Source organism: Typopeltis vanoorti, chromosome 6 (assembly GCF_054136105.1).
Source record: "Typopeltis vanoorti isolate ZY-2024b chromosome 6, IOZ_Tvanoo_1.0, whole genome shotgun sequence".
Classification (NCBI taxonomy): Eukaryota; Metazoa; Arthropoda; class Arachnida; order Uropygi; family Thelyphonidae; genus Typopeltis; species Typopeltis vanoorti.
The window spans coordinates 97,895,625-97,913,286 of NC_143554.1; the positions used below are offsets into that span (position 1 = coordinate 97,895,625).

General features: G+C 35.9%; 1 protein-coding gene across 1 annotated transcript in view; it reads right to left on the bottom strand.

The window, feature by feature from the left end:
• Positions 1 to 17,662, bottom strand: part of LOC150105739 (BBSome complex member BBS7-like) — a 320,423-nt gene that overhangs the window by 213,153 nt on the left and 89,608 nt on the right. The window contains exon 8 of the mRNA XM_090395048.1: positions 3,019 to 3,085. Within this exon, the coding sequence (XP_090251174.1) occupies positions 3,019 to 3,085 (67 nt within the window). The remainder of the gene's footprint in view (positions 1 to 3,018; positions 3,086 to 17,662) is intronic.

A 17,662-nucleotide genomic window follows, 5' to 3' on the forward strand; every position in this document is an offset into this window, starting at 1 on the left:
GTAAGTGCCCACTTGGTAGTGCCACACCACGGCAACTCGTTGCAAAGGTGAAGCAAGCCTCCTCACTGTTCTTGATATTTTCTCATAATGTAAAACACAGCTCTTAAGAGATGTAGTACTGTTTTACATTATGAGGAAAGGTCACTACCCAGACCGGTTTAAACTCTGATATTAATTAGGTCTAGCTACTCACTGATGAGACCTCAAAAAAGGTTGAAACCGGTCTGGGTAGTGACCTTTCCTCATAATGTAAAACAGTACTACATCTCTTAAGAGCTGTGTTTTACATTATGAGAAAATATCAAGAACAGTGAGGAGGCTTGCTTCACCTTTGCAACGAGTTGCCGTGGTGTGACACTACCAAGTGGGCACTTACACTTGGATACGCTGACAGTTCGTCGGCATGAAATGTTACAGATCGTAGTGTTCGATCTTAGTTTCGCTTACTGCCTGAAAAACAATGAGGGATTTTTATCCCCTTAACTTACAGTTATGAAGTTATTTTACACTTATATTTATGCTTGGATATAGGAGATGAAAACAAGAATATAATTTTGTCTTGTATAATATACAATGTAATCAAATGTAAAAAAATTTTCACAACCCATCCAGAGTATTTAACAATATGGTGATATACCTTTTTTTCCTACTTGTATATAGAAAATATGATTTCTGCATTGATTTAACTTTGATATATTCTTAGGTCTGCTCCCACTGATGACATTTTTAATATCCAGCATAGGCAAAGCTTCCCCCCCACCCATGCCAAGTCTCAGCTCCATGCAGTAGTGGGCAAAAAGCACCATACAATTAAGTATCAGTTCTACATGGCAGCAGACAAAGTGGGCTTTATGGCCACTACTTCATGGAGCTGAGAGTTGGCATTGCTTGTGCTGAGGGTTTGGCACAGTGTTTTTAAGCAAAGAGATTTATAAGAATTTTTTTGAGCCATGTGAAGATCACTCATGAGTTATTTTTAACTCTGAAGGTATCAAACTAATGAAATTCGTAATAAAGGTCAAAACTCATCTGGATAGTGAACCCTTCCCACAGTGTTTTTGTTTTATGAGATACTAAAGCCACTGATGCAAAGTCAACAGCCTATATATACAAGCACACTAGTCAGAAGTTACTTCACACTTATGCTTATGCATGGTATATAGAATTAAAATCCAAGTGAAAAAAATTTCCACAACTGTAACCATTATTAGTTATTTGGCTTAGCATCCACAGGGGTTGTAGATTGCAACTTGTCTATGGAATCCTACACCTGTAATTATCTGAAGAACAGCAGCATCATTGCAAATCTAATTTTGAGTGATGTATATATTAACAATCATATATTACCAAGATATTCAGATATATTATATATTACCAAGATATACCAAGAATTTCCTATATAATCATCTATAAACTGTGTTTGTCTGACAATATATATGTCATGAATGAACATTATATCCACAGTATAAATCAATTTATTTTATCTTCACAGCTTAATTGCCCAATTTGATCTAATGTTCCCATCATCAAGTTTCTCCACCTGTCTCTATTATATACTTCATTTGAAGTGGTATCCATCCAGTTGTCTTAGGACTTTCATTACCAAATCCATCCATCCAACATGCTTGTAATATTACTCTAGGTCTTTTCTTGTCAATTATATTTATAAGCACTCACCTATCTTCCAAGCATGGCCAAACCACTCAAATTCTCTTACTTCTTATAAATGATAGATCATAGTCTTTATCTATTTTATTTATTTTAGCTAATAACGTTTTTATTCGTCATCTTTATTCTCAGATCACATAAAGATCACATAAAAAATACATTTATGTATGTTTGTGATAAATACACTTAATTCTATGTTAGATTTTTCAATAAAATTTCTAGAATTTTTGGTGTACCAGTTCACTCTTCCAATCTCTGGGAGACTAATAATTTGCATAAGTATCTTGAAAAATAGTATGTCCAGTAATCTCTGCCATCAACAACTGGGCACAATGGCACTTCAACTATGCAAACTTTAGATGTTCTATACATCCTTGAAATAACTGGATGTTTGCAAGTTAATTGGACTTTCACTTCTTTGTGCCAATTGCACAGGTTAATTGTTAAGACTGTTAGGCCAGTACTGTGTAGTCCATGTTGGATAACCTCAAAATCCTGACAGTATTGGTATCCTGCAGTAGATCCACCATTTTGGTCTTATATGCAGTCATATTTAAAATTGCTGTTGAGTTTCCTTTGTCATCTTTAAGTATTAGGATGTCTTTGTGTGTGTGTGTGTGTGTGTGTGTGTGTGTGTGTGTGTGTGTGTGTGTGTGTGTGCGCGCGTGTGTATGTGTGTGTATTATTTAATGTTATACTATATATTCTGCTATATAACCTTTATCTGGAGGAAACAGGTCAGAGAGCCTGTGCAATTAGTATATAAAATAACTTGATTTATACTGTAGATATACTGTGCATTCTTATATAATATGAAACATAATCATGGGAGCTTAAAGAAAGCATGTATGACTGTTTTAGGCTACTTTGCATTACAATATGCGATTGATTACTTCATGGTTCGAGTGTTGAAATATCGCATCCCACTTCCAAGATACCAACCATACCTTAGTACTGAGTGGAAAATTTTCTGACAACTTAATCTCAGATTATCCTGAATTGGTTGGGAATTTGTCAGTGCTCAAAACTCAACAAGTGTATGTTCACATAACAGTAACACTCAAAACAATAGCAAAACATAATTGTTATTTTATGCAGCTGTATTGCACTACCATCAAAGCTCGGCATCTGAATTAAGACTATCAAACATTTGCTTACTTAATATAGATGCTCAATTTACTGATCAGTCACCTGATCAGTAAATTGAGTACTACATTAGGAATACTACATTAGAACCATTAGATGTGTCAAATGACATAATTTTGGATGGAAAGGAAAATGAAACAGTGATTCTATTTCTATACACTTTATGTTATAACTTAAAAATCAATCATATATATATTTCATTACCTTTCAATATTGAGAAGACCTATTTTTCCATCATTAGTTCCGTACAAAATTTCATTGCCACTTTCACCTAGAAAAAATAAATGGCCTATAATTATGAATAATCCCTGTATTGTATTTCTATATGCAAGCCTAGGTGAATGAGTGGATAATAACACGACGCTGCAATTAACATGCTGTAGGGTCAAATTGCACTGCAGCACGAATGCTTTATGAAAATCTTTAAGTGGTAGATGAGTTTCCTCACTCAGCATGAGCATTACAACCACTTGAGTACATTATATGTACTCAAGTGGTGTACAGAATATCATGACAGCTTTTTTAAATAACGAAACCTGTGGTGCGATCATAATTAAAAGAAACACACGTATTAACCACAGTGAAAATTATTTAATTGTAAATATTTCATCCTAAGAATCTTAGGACATCATCAGTACAGTAGTTTTAAACAATAATAGGAATAACATACAGTTAGTGTGCATGATTACAATAGAATCTCATTAAACGTGCATAATGTGCTACCGTAGTAAAAAAAAAAAAAAAAAAAAAAAATTAATTATTTAACACTGTATGACAATTTCCCATAATTTAGGAATAGTAAGAATGTCATTGCAGTTTAAGTTTGGTCTGTGTAGTAGGGTCTTCAGAACTTTCTTTGTATAAACGTTCATGTTTATATAAAGATTTATGTAAAAGTTTAGACTTTTCCCAATGGATCCTATGGTTTGGATTTTCAATTCCGTGTTGAGAGAGGCCAGATTTCTGCGGTTTAAAAAGACGAATGTGGTCTTGATGTTCAGAGATGCGTTTCTGAACAGACCTACCTGTCTGTCTGTCTGTCTGTCCAAAGTAAGATAATTTGCATGAGCATGGAATCTCATAAACACCAGGCAACATCAAAGGTGAGAGTTTGTCCTTAGGAGAAGGTAACAAGTTGTAAATTTGGTTGATAGGTTTGTAAGTAATGGCAAAATTGTATTCTTCATAATTTTAGAAAGACGTTCTGAGATGCCTTTAACGTAAGGTATGGGGATCCTATGGACTTCTTCCTGTCTGGTTTGATGTGTGGAGAAGTGACTACTGATGATTTTTTGAGTTGTTTTCAGATTATATCCATTTAGGATGGCTGTATTTTTGATTACTTCTAATTCCTGGTTTAAAGATTCTTCAGAGGAGCAGAATTTATATGCTCTGGAATGTGAACTTAAACCGCAACGACATTCTTACTATTCCTAAAGTATGGGAAATTGTCATACAAAATTGTGTTAAATAATTCATTTTTTTTTTTGTACTACTGTAGCATGTTATGCACATTTAATGAGATGATATTGTAATCATGTGCCCTAACTGTATGTTATTCCTATTATTGTTTAAAACTACTGTATTGATGATGTCCTAAGATACTTAGGATGAAATATTTACAATTAAATAATTTTCACTGTGGTTAATACGTGTGTTTCTTTTAATTATCATGACAGCATCAGATAATTAAGTTTACATTATTGATATGCTGTTTAATTATTAATTGTTGACAGCTAGCTCATTAGCTTGCTATCGTCTTCTTCCCATATATTCTTCTTTTTTATTGTCAACCTCTAACCCCAATCCTTTAGCTGGTTATCTCATCATCAATAGCTTGTAAGGGTTTGTCTTTGTTGAATTCTGTGAATGTATAAATATATATTTTCTGCAATATATATTTATATATTGCAGAAAATATATATTTAATGTTTTCCAAACATCATTCATACATTCTACCACTACCTCACCCATGCTGCATCTGCAAGATATTATATTCCTTCCAAAATCTGATAATCTAATTGAACAATATTCAACATATCTGTGAGACACTAGCAGCCACTCAGTTTGGTTTTAAGATTAAAGTTAAATTTACAGATCTTATTCTCCAATGCTTAAATACTATTATCACATTCAATGAGATACTATTATAAATATAAATTATATTATAAATACTATTATATTATAAATACTATTGTCTCTATTCAATGAGATAATTCAATTCTTTTATACATCAACTTAATTCAAATACTCACAACAAACATGATACATTAGGCATCAAACATTCAGCTGTCAATTCTATATTCTTCCGAATAATTGAAAATGGTTCACACAGTTCAATGTTCCAGGATTTTACAGTAATTATTCTTAAGGTAGAATTCTCTAATTCTCTCTTAGTCAACAAACACTTAATTTAATTATGAGGCAGTTATCGTTTCAAGGGGAAAACACTTTAAAGCTTCATACTTTGGCTATTTTTAGTAGAACACCACAGTTAATGATAAGATATATCAGGCAGAGCTAACTCTTATTTCTTCACACTGAAATACAAAAAGAACTGCTCTTACCGGGTTGCATCTTTTACACACTGAATTTACTATAGGCACACTTAAAATTGTAGTTAACTATTACTTTGAAGCAACACTATTCAAAAGAAATCTTCACTATAATAACTGAAATATTAAACATAGAGTCTCACAAGTCTTGACGCACTCGTTTTAGGTAATCTACTTATTCCTTATTTTCTTCTATGCATTAAATTCAGCTTTGCACTATTCTTCCTCAAAACAATTGGAATCCGTCGTAATTTTAGAATTCCATAGAAATATTCCTAATTGCCTATTAATTTCCCAGTCCTTTCTTAATCTATTTACGGCATTTCCCAAATTCCTTTACTGCCCACCCGTTACTTCACTCCTTGCTGTCCTGAATGCTTCTCCTCTTCTTTACTTTCGTTTTCCAATTAAATATGTTCATTCTTCCTGCCAAAATCCAGTTCTAGCCAGTTCAAGCTTACATCTACTGGCTTCACTTCATATCACAGCCATTCACGTTCTAAACACGCGCTGACTAAAAACAAACTCCATTTCTCCTTCAGCAGCCAATCAAATGCATTCAGAAGAATTACATAAAGTCACTCTTACATACAGAAATAAAAAAGATATATCACAATTCATATAATATAACATACATTTAAATTTACTTATACACAGTTTCTTATAATAAATTTTATAGAATAAACTAAATAAAATGAATGACATATTTATATAGAGTCTTTTCATAATTATTACATATTCTAAGATTAAATAATTAATTAATAACAAACAAAACTCAAGGCTATTATTAAAATTAAGGGGATATTAATCCCACATTGTTTTAAAACCGAATAAGAAACTTAAAAACTCAAGGAATTTATATGAATAATATATTACAAGCAAGAGACTAACAACAAATAATATTTACAAGTCATGCTTATAACATGGTGGATTATGTTAAATGTGAATGAAGTATTAAAACATACAAAATATCTTCATTCACAATTTAACATGGCATATAACAACAGAACTTACTATAAGAGCTGTATGTCATTATCTGTAATTTGATCTTCTGATCAGGCATACCAAATTATTTTGTGTGCCCACTGTAACATTTTCATACCTCCATATTTGTGCAATTTCTGGTTAAATAGTATTGCCTTTGCATATTCCATGTTTGTGATGGTTTTTTCTACCTCAAGTATTGATATGTATTAATGTTGCATTTCTCTTGAACATTGTCTGCAACTCTTTCATCTCTGTTATCTTATTTAACAATATTAAAATGAAGGATATTATAGATCCAGCCATATTTTATAGCCAAATATAGAATAGAACTTAAGTTACAAAATTTACCAGACAGCTTATGAGAATATAAACTTTGGCACTGAACTGCCTCAGTTTGCACTGCTTAAACAACACACACACCCTGCCCAAGAGCCTATATGATCAACCTTTTATTAGTGCTTAAATTAAGTTTCACTAGCTTGATAGTTTCATATTGTTGGCTCTCATTAGAGACCAACCTAGAGAGCAAAAATTCTCTCAATACCATAGCAGTCCTATATGTCAGAAAGTTAAATTCATCATATCCTCCATTGTAATATTTTACCTATGTCAAATTGAAGGCCTTTTGGCTCTATAATTGGTCATCTGGCAATTTTTTAAAGTAATTACTCCTCACGTCCATAATATTCTGCTCATCAGTTTTACATCACTTTTATCATTTTTGATTCCTTTAACAGTACTCTTGTCTGCATTTTGAAACTTTTTCAATAGCCTTCAGAACATTTTGTCCCCTTTGTGACAATTATATTATATATTCTTCCCAAAATCAATGTTTTCTTCAGTATGATATTCATTGTTATCCAACTCAAAACTATATGATGATCAATTTTATTTCGAATCCCCTGTATACCTTGTATCCTAAAGCAGTGTGAAAACTTTTTTGTATTTCTTGTGCATTAGTGAATTTATTCACACCTTTATGTGGAATATGGTGTTAATAATGACTAGACCACATCATAAATAGAAATCCATCAAACACCAATATTATTATTATTACCATTGCACTTTTTTCTCCCAATTCTCTCTAAAACATTTCTATATGTCTAGGTTTATTTCCCACTCTGCTGTTTAGGCCAGCTTCCCTGTAATGACTAAAACAAATTATCTGCTAGAACTTTCTATAGGCAGTGGTGAGCTATAAGGGGCTCAAGTGAGCTTTTGTTAAATTTTTCTCAAATTTGCGAGCTCCTTGTTCTTCTTGTTTCCTTTTTAATTTTTTCAAAAAAAAAAGTTTTTTTTTGAAACATATTAAGCAAAAAACTCATACAGTAACCAAACAAAAATCAGTCTATTCGGCAGTGTATAGATTATTTGGAATTATTGTTTCAACTCCTCTATAACGAACGCACCCAAGTTTGAAAATAATATAAGCGCATTCGCTATCTTTACCCTTCTCCTTTCTGGTAGCCAATTGTATGGTAAAACCAGTATCCAATCAAATGTTTTATAAAAGATTATAAAAGATTTCATTCTTATTATATTTTGATAGTTAAAAATGTTTTTCTTATGTAACATAAATTAACATAGTTGATTGTGTGCAAATATTTCATGTTTAGATCATGAAATATTTGTTTAAAAATTATAGCCTTTAGAGGTTGATTGTCCTCTCATACTTTTTGATTGGAATTTATACACAAGCTGTATTAATAAAATTTTTTGTGTGAAATACAGCATTTTTTTTTCCTCAACGATGCGAGCCCTTTGTTAAAATTTCCATAGCTCATCACTGACTGTAGGTACAAATAAGTCTCATCCCAAATCACTTTACTTGAAACTAGTTGCCACTCAAGCAGTTTATCATTACTGCCTGAATATAACATCTTATAGTTATCAATTTGAAGTATCTCACCTGTTTCAGAAGACGAAAACAGGTGAGATACTTCTCAGCAACACCAATTATGTTAATGTTGTATTTCTGTAATTATTCTGCTAAATGCATCTCTTTTCTATTGATACTTAGTATGCTGATGATGCTTATATTCAATTCCATTGAGTCTGAGGTTGTTTCAACAGCTGACTTTTCACTGTTTACCCCAGTTTCCTGATTAAAAAAAAACAACAAAGCCCTTGTGTTATTGGGTGATGCCCCAGGCAGCATGAAATTTTTTGTCACATTGAACTATTATAGTGATCTGAGCTTGAAAAAGATAATTTTGTTGGAGTCACGAATTGCCAGTCCATCCTTGTTCATTTATCAAGCAGGATATCTAATAAATGGGCATACAATGGGAAGGGGAGGATTGGATAACAGATAAGAAGCACTAGTCAGTTCTCTGCATTCCTTTAGGTCTCCTTCCAGTTCTCTAAGTTCTCTAACTTTGATCCTTTAAGTTATCCCATAATTTTTGAGGAATACTCTTATCAGCTGTAGAGTAATTATGATATTTGATCTATTTTGGGGAACCGTTGTCAGTAGCTAAAAAAATGTAGCATAAATAATTGAGTTCAATTGAAAGAGCTATATCATTAGAACATTTAGCCTTGACTGTATGTTAATGTTTTGAGAATACAACATACTGTATTGTTGGGCTCAATGATAATGTGATGGTTTGTGTATCTTCTAGTATTTGTAGGTTTCTACAAACAGAAAATGAGCAATCAGGAAGCCAGGTAACTGAAATGTCTAAGAAATGCAAACTACTGTCTGATTATTTAGATAAAGTGTACTTTGCGATGGTGATCACTTTGAATGTACCAAAAATATATCTATGGTGCCAGGACTCACATTCATCCTGACACATTTAAGGACTTTAATTTTTAAGTGTTCAATATAGAAAATGGATGGATAATGCAGGAGAGAAATGTATGGCTGCTCCTCTCACTCATATAAATGGCATCCTTTTTTTTTAAATTATTATTTTTTTATTTTTTAAATGTGAATCCTATCAATGAAAGGTTCTACACATATAGTAAGTTACATTATGACCATATGGACTGTGGCAGTGAAAGGCAAATCACTGTATAGGTCTATGCAAGAGACAAAGAAAGTAAATGGAATGGATTTCTCAAAAATGGTACAGTGTTGTGAATGTAATATGTACTATGTATGTGTGTGGGAAGACGTTGCAGATATTTATGAAGAGAGGCTGAACAGGAGAAAAGAATGAGTGTGGATATGTAGGAAATGCGATAATCTGATGGATCATGAAGTTTGCTTAAATATTATTATTATTATTATATAACGTCGCCCGGATAAACAAGGGCCCCCCTCTTTGTTTTTGCCAGGGAAAACAGCAAAAAGTCAGCTACTGGAACAAATCTGAAAACACACCGCAACTCAACATCACCAGAGTTAAAGATCGATACTATCAACATAAGAAGCCTGAATGGCAAAGAAATGGAGCTAGCTGAGGAATTAGATAAGTAACAGATCGACATAATAGGGGTGACTGAAACAAAAAAGACAAAAACTGGTGAGATCTTTTCGAGCAATAAATACCAAATGTTATATTCAGGCAATGACAATCAAGGAAAAGAAGGAGTAGCCATAGTATTCAACACTAAATACGAGACTAATCTTCTTGAATGACAGGCAGTCTCGAGTAGAGTGATGTGGGCAAATATCAGAATGGGGAACTGGACACTTATTTGTGCCTATGGTCCCACAGAAGGTTCTACTAAGGTAAAAGTGGAGGAATTTTTTGAGTCTTGAGAGAAAATAACTGACACAATGAAAAAGGAAAAGTTGGTCCTTGTTGGGGATCTAAATAGCAGAGCAGGAAATAATTGTCATATATAAAAAATATTTTGGGAAAATTTGGTGAAAAGAGCAAAGCTAATAATAATGGCAAATATCTGTATATCTGTTGGATTTCTGCTCAGAACATGAACTGGTTATTACTAACACCATTTTCCAACATAAAAATGTGCACAAATTCACATGGAGAGAACAGGCAAGGAATAAGTCTCACTGACTATGTTATTGTTGATAGTGATGTTTTCTCCCTGGTGCAGGACACCAGAGTGTACAGAGGATTTGAAATTGGAAGTGATCACTATTTAGTCTTGAGCAGGATAAAATTGAATTTCATATTGAAAAGAATGACATGTAAGAAAGTTTTAAAGTGAATAAAAGTTGAGCAGCTCTCAGATGTGAACTGGAGACTAAAATACACAAAGATTGAAGAAAAATTGAAAGAGTTTGAGAACAGGAACCAAACCTTGAAGAAAACCCTGATTGATTCAGCCAGAGAGGCATGTGGTGAGGGTGTCTGCAAGGATAGAAAAATCAGAACTCCATGGTGGACACAGGAAGTTAAAGAGGCAGTGAAGGAAAAGAAGAAAGCATATCAAAAGTTCCTGGCAAATAAGTCAGCTTGTGCTCTTAGAGAATACAGAGACAAATGTAAGAAAGCTAAACACTGCGTAAAACTAGCTAAACAAAAGTCATGGGAGGAATATAGAAAATAAATATCAAGAAGGTGGCAAAATATTCTGGAGGTTGTTGAAGAAGTTTAGGAATGGAGGAAAGAGTGCTGTAAAAGGAGTTTGAGATGATAAAGGTAACATGAAAACAGGAGAAAAAGATATCCTTGAAGTATAAAGTAATTACTTTGAAAAACTGCTAAATGAAACAAGCAGTGATAGCACAGTGGTAAAAAACACCGACCAGGCATGCAGTCAGGAATACATATCCATACTTGAAGTAGAAAAAGCAATCAAAGGCTTGAAATATGGAAAGGCAGCAGGAGTAGATGATATTCGACCAGAAATACTCAAGTATGGTGGTATAAAAGTCTTACAGTGGCTGCAATGCATAGTTCAGAAGTCCTGGCCAAAGGGACGAATTCCTGATGATTGGAGTAGAGCTCTCATAGTACCCATATATAAAAAGGGAAATAAAACTGAATATGAGAATTACAGAGATATTTCCCTACTGAGTGTTCCTGGTAAGATTTATGCAAGTGTACTTGAGCAATGGTTGAGAAGAATGGTGGAAGAAAAGCTGGGTGAAGAACAAGCTGGATTCAGGCCAAATAGAGGCTGTCAGTATCAGAACTTCACTTTACGACAAATAGTTGAAAAATAATGGGAATATAACAAAAATCTGTATTTAAGTTTTGTCGATCTGGAAAAGGCATATGACAAGGTGCCAACAGAGAAGCTATTCAATACGCTACAGTTATATGGTGTCAATGTGGCATTATATCAAGCAATACTACGTCTTTATTTGAGTTGTAAGTCAGCAGTCAGAATTGAAGGAAGTACAGGAAGATGGTTTAATATTAAATCCGGTGTCAGACAGGGATGTACATTATCCCCTCTGTTATTCATTATCTATATGGATTGCATTATGAAGTATTAAACCTGATATCAAAATTGGAGATGTTAATGTCAGCTCTTTGCTTTATGTGGATGATGTTATACTTCTAAATAAATCTGCTACAAGTCTGCAAGATTCCCCGACTAAATTGAATAACTGTTGTAATTGATATGGTATGAAGGTCAGCAATAAAAAGACAAAGACAATGAAAATAGGCAGAATCTTTGAAAATGACAAATGCATTGTGAACGAAGAACCTACTTAAGCATGATTTTTAGTGAAGATGGTAAATTAAACATGAAAATAGACAACAGAATTAACAAAGCTGGTATGGTAGGAAGTCAAGTGAATAAATTCATATGGAATCTTCTGCTGCTTCTCCCACTTAAGTGGGGTCACTGTTGATGATGAGTCTCCTCCACATCCTCCTGTCTTGGGCTGTCACCACATCCAAGTTCTTCATCCTCAAGTCCTCTTCTACCAGCTCCATCCATTTCTTCTTTGGCTGCCCACGTTTCCTCCTTCCTTGCACATCCATCTGCATGACCCCTTCTTCCCACATATTCGTCCTCCCTCCTCATCACATGACCAAACCATCTCAACCTTGCGTCCTGTATCTTCGCTCCTAAGTTCATAACTTTCACTGTTCCCCCTCACACAGTCATTTCTCAGATGATCCTTTCTGGTCACACTGCACATCCACCTAAGCATTCTCATCTCTGCTACTTCCATCCATCTGATGTTATTTTTCCTCAGAGCCACAGTTTCTATAGCATACGTCATAGCTGGCCTCACTACTGTCCTGTAGATTTTGCTTTTCAGATTGATTGGCACCCTCTTATCGCATAACACTCCAGCCATCTCCCTCCAGTTCCTCAAACCCGCTTGTATCCTGCATCCCACTTCCTTCTCAGCTCTACCATCTTCTTCAACTGTTGAACCTAAGTATCTAAAGTCCCTCACCTTTCTGATGACATTTCCTTCCAGCTCCAGGTCTGTCTCCTGGCCGCCACCAACTGTGCAACACATATACTCTGTCTTACTTCTGCTCAGTCTGATACCTCTCTCTTCCAGTACGTTTCTCCATCTTTCCAGTTTAGTTCCCACTTCTTCTCTTGAATCTGCACACAGCAAGATGTCATCTGCATACAACATTGTCCAAGGCGCATCTTCTCTAACTTCCTCCGTCACCACCTCCATCACAATGTTAAACAGAAACAGACTTAATGCTGACCCTTGATGCAAGCCAACTGTTACTTGAAAACTTTCTGTCTGTCCCAGACAGGTCCGAATACTTGTCTTCACATTTCTGTACATCTCCTGCACCAACCTGACATATTTCTCCGGAACCTTCTTCTCCCTCAGACACCTCCAGACTTCTTGCCTTGGCACTCTATCGTATGCTTTCTCCAGATCAATAAATGCCAGATGTAGCTCGCGTTGTTTCTCTCGAAACTTTTCCATCATCTGCCGTAACCCAAAGATAGCATCTATTGTTGATCTACCAGACATGAAGCCAAATTGTTCCTTTGCAATCTCCACCTCCTTCCTCAATCTTCCATCAAGAACCCTTTCTAGGATTTTCATTGTGTGGGACATCAACTTTATTTCTCTGTAATTTTTACAGTCTTGTGCATCCCCTTTACCCTTGTAGATGGGGACAAGAGTACTCTCCCTCCATTCCTCGGGTATATTTTCCTGTGGGCAAACTTTCACAAACAGGTCCCACAGCAGGTTAATTCCCTCTTCCCCCAGTGCCTTCCATGCTTCCACTGGAATCCTGTCGGGGCCCACCAATTTTCCATTCCTCATCCTTTTCATAGCCTTGCCTCCATCACTTCCACTCTACTGATGTTCTACACCATCACCTCAGAAGGCTGCCCATCTTCTCTATGAGTCCTTGCATTTTCCTCATTCAAAAGACCCTCAAAGTATATTTTCCATCTGTTTCTTATGTCCACATCCCTCCATAATACTCTTCCTTCAGCGTCTTTAATCTGTCTCACATGTAAGATGTCCTTTACTGCTTTATTTCTACATTTTGCTAGATGATAAATTTTTCTCTGTCCTTCCTTTATTTCTAATTGATCATACAGATCTTGATATGCCATGGCCTTCGCCTGTGCCACAACTCTCTTGGCTTCTTGCTTTCTCTCTCTGTACACCTCTCTGTCTTCTTCCACTCTTGACTCATCCCACTTCTGCTTTGCCTTCCTCTTAGCTGTCACTGCCACTTGTACATTATTATTCCACCACCAACCCTCCTTCTGCTCTCTGATCTTTCTAGATGTCTCACCAAGCACCTCGATTGCACAGCTCAGAATTACTTTTGAATTATCTTTCCACCAATCTTGTACACTTTCCAGTCCATCCGAAATCCTCTCCAACACTCTCTCCCTAAAACGATTCCTCACAATCTCTTCTTTTAAGCGAAACCATTTAATTGTCTTCATCCCATGGCTTCCAGAGGTTCTTATCTTCGATCTTATTTTAAAGTCTATGCACAGCAGTCGGTGTTGCTGTACTACTTGATCTGTTGGAATTACTTTACAATTTGTCACAACCTTAAGATGTTTTCTTCTAGTCAAAATGTAGTCAATTTGTGAACTGTTGTTATTGCTCCTAAATGTTATCAAATGTTCTTCCCTCTTGTAGAAAAATTAGTTCACAATTGCCAGATCAAACGCTACTGCAAAATCCACAACCCTCTCTCCTTCCTGGTTCATCATTCCCACTCCATGACCACCATACACCCTTTCACAGTCTCTATTCTGTCTCCCTATGTGTCCATTCAAGTCTCCTCCGACAATCACCATCTCGTTTTCTTCCAGTTTCCTCATTTCTTCATCTAACACATTCCAGAACTCATCTTTCTCCTCTGCTGTACAGCCAACTTGCGGGGCATATACACATAATACGACCACCCGCTCTTCTCCAAGACCCAATTTTATTAGCATGATCCTGTCGTTCCTTCTACCTACTTCCAGTACTTTGCCCTTCATTCTGCCACACATCACAATTTTCCTACACCATTTCTTCCCTCATTATTCGCTCCAGAGTAGAACAATTTATATCCATCTCCCAGTTCCTTTGCCTTTCTCCCCTTCCACCTTATCTCCTGCACACATAAAATGTCCAACTTCCTCTTCCTCATCATGTCTGCCACCTCTCTTCCCCTTCCGGTCATGCTTCCAATATTCAGTGTTCCCACTCGCAACATCCTCTCCACCTGCTGGGCTCACTTCTTTAACCGCACCCATCCTTGATGCGGTAGCCCTCGTCCACTTCTCGCAGCTGTAGTACGATATGGCTGTGCATCGTTTAAGGGGTATGCCCTAATGGAATAAGAAAGAAATTAATCGGAACACTAAATTAGCTGTATACAGACAGTGTTCAAACCAGTTTTAACTTATGGATCTGAGAGCTAGGTCAGAAGTAAAACACTCAACCAAAGACTAGAGACAGCAGATATGAGAGTCCCGAGAAAAGATTAGAGGCGTGAACAGATGGCATCAATATCAACATCATATTAAAAACGAGGATATTAGGAAAGAACGTGACATTGTCAACATCCAGGAATGCGTTAGCAGAGCTAATCTCAGATGGTATGGTCACTTAAACAGAATGGGCAAGGAAAGATTAGCAAAACAAGTGTTCTCTGCCAGGTTGGCAGGAAAACGACCCAGAGAAAGACCAAGATATAGGTGGATTGATACGGTACAAAGTGCCGTATCAATCCACCTATATCTGTTACAATTTTCCAATCTACAATTTTCCTAGAAATATAAGGTCTGATAATGTTGGAGTCTTGACAAGTAACAGACTGATTTCGAGGAAAATTGTAGATAGGAAGTTAGTAATGATGTAAATTTTTCATGTAGTACTATCATATCCTGTACACCCCTTGAGGGTACATGGCAGGAATTTGATGATGATGACACCTCCAGGGAGTCCAAAGACTCATCGAGGGAGGGCACCTATTCTACAACTCTCTGTCTCCACCAACCGAAAATACCATCATCATCTACACAAAGCCATCTACCACCCATCACCACCACTAGATATTCACCGACCAAACATCCATGCCAATTGCAGGATTCGAACCCACAGCCTTTTAGCTGGAGAGTGGATACGTTAATCACTCGGCCAACCAGGCTGACATAAATATGAATTTAAATAATTTAAATATGAGTAGGGAATGTATTGTAAATGACAAGGCAGTTGAAGACTGTGCAAATGTTCAGAGTGTGTGTGGAAGTGATAGTGAGGAAAAAAAATTTATTGATGATAAAGCAGGCGATAATGATGTTGAAAAACAGAGTACAATCAAAGGCAAGGTGGTAAGCATGGTTGTAGGTGAAGAAGTGTGTGTAACTGGCAATAAAATAGTGAGAGTGAATAATAGCAAAAAAGGATGCAAGATATGAAAGCAGAATTGGTGAAGATGAGGTAACAGATGGGGAAGATACAGAGGGAAGAAAATGAAAATAAATCATGTCGGTATGAAAAAAGTAACGTAAGACCCATGAATGGCATTGTATGTGGATTTGATTATTAGCTGTGCTGTAAACAAAAAGATGCACAAGGTTTGTTTTCTGGGAGGTAAAATGAATAGAGTGATTGAGGCAATGGATATGAGAAGTAAGTGAGCAAAGGAGTTGATAGTCATAGTAGAGATAAATAGAGCTGCTGGATGGGAGAGTAATGAGTGCAGAGAATGAATCTAAGCAAGTAAGAAGCAATGTGAAAGAGTAGGAGAGTAAGGAAAGAGAGATTGAAGTGGTGGTGGTGGTGCTTATGAATGAAGAAATGGGTAACATGAGTGTAGAGAACAAGTGTATAACAAGACAAACAGGTAAACTTAGGGTGGATGGGGTAACACATCACGAGAAAGGTTGATGCCCCAAGAGTATGTGAATGCATGTATAGACAAAAAGGGAAGGGAATAACCTGGAATGTAGGGAAAACAGGGAAATGAAATGGTTGCATCAATTGAGTTTGTTCACCTAAAAATTGTTGGAATAAATGAGACATGGTTGGATGAGGATCATATCCTGACAGGAATAGAGATGGGAGGGTATGATGTATTTCATGAAGATAGAAAGAACAAAAAAAAGGGGGGGGAGGTATTAATGATAGAATAGAAAAAGAGTTATCTCCATATAAGTAGGAATAGTGGTAGTAGTTTTGAGGCAGTATGGTATGAGATAGAGGTGAATAGAATGAAATACTTCATTGGATGTTATAGAACTGGTAATGTGGAGGGCAGTGACCAGAAAATGTATAAGCAAATGGGAAAAGGGTAATCATTATGGTGATTTTAATTACAGCAATATAGATTGAGATGACAAGATAGCAACCGGAAGTAAAGAAAATGAGTTTCTGGAGTTTTTGAGGGACAACTACATCACACAGTATGTAACAGAGGGCATACGAGGATTGATGGCCTTGGATTTGATCATGTAGATCATCTTCCACTCGGTGAGAGTGGACATGAAATGATTACCTGGGTGGATGCCAGAATGTGAGAACTTCCATGAGGAAAGGGTATATGTGGAACAAAAAGGTTGATGATTATGAGAAGCTCAAGAGACAGCTTGCAGCTGTAGCATGGAATGAGGAGCTTGGTGGAAAGGAAATCAATGCTGCTTGGGTGATATTCAAGAACTATCTAGGAGAAGCAATGTCTAAATGTATTCCAAAATTCAGAAGGTTAAATATGGTAGGTGTGAAATGGATGAATGAAAAGTTTAAGCTTGTAATACAGAGAAAAAAAAAGACATAATGGAGGGAACACAAGAAAAGTGGTAATAATCAATTCCATGAGGAATACAAAAAACAGGCAAGGAGAGCAACTCAGTTATTAAAGGTAGCAAAAGTTCAGTATGAGAAGCAATTAGCTAATGAAGCCAAAAAAAACCCTTAGGGAGTTCTTTTGATATGTAGCCAGCAAAAAGTTATGGGAGGATGATATTGATAAGGA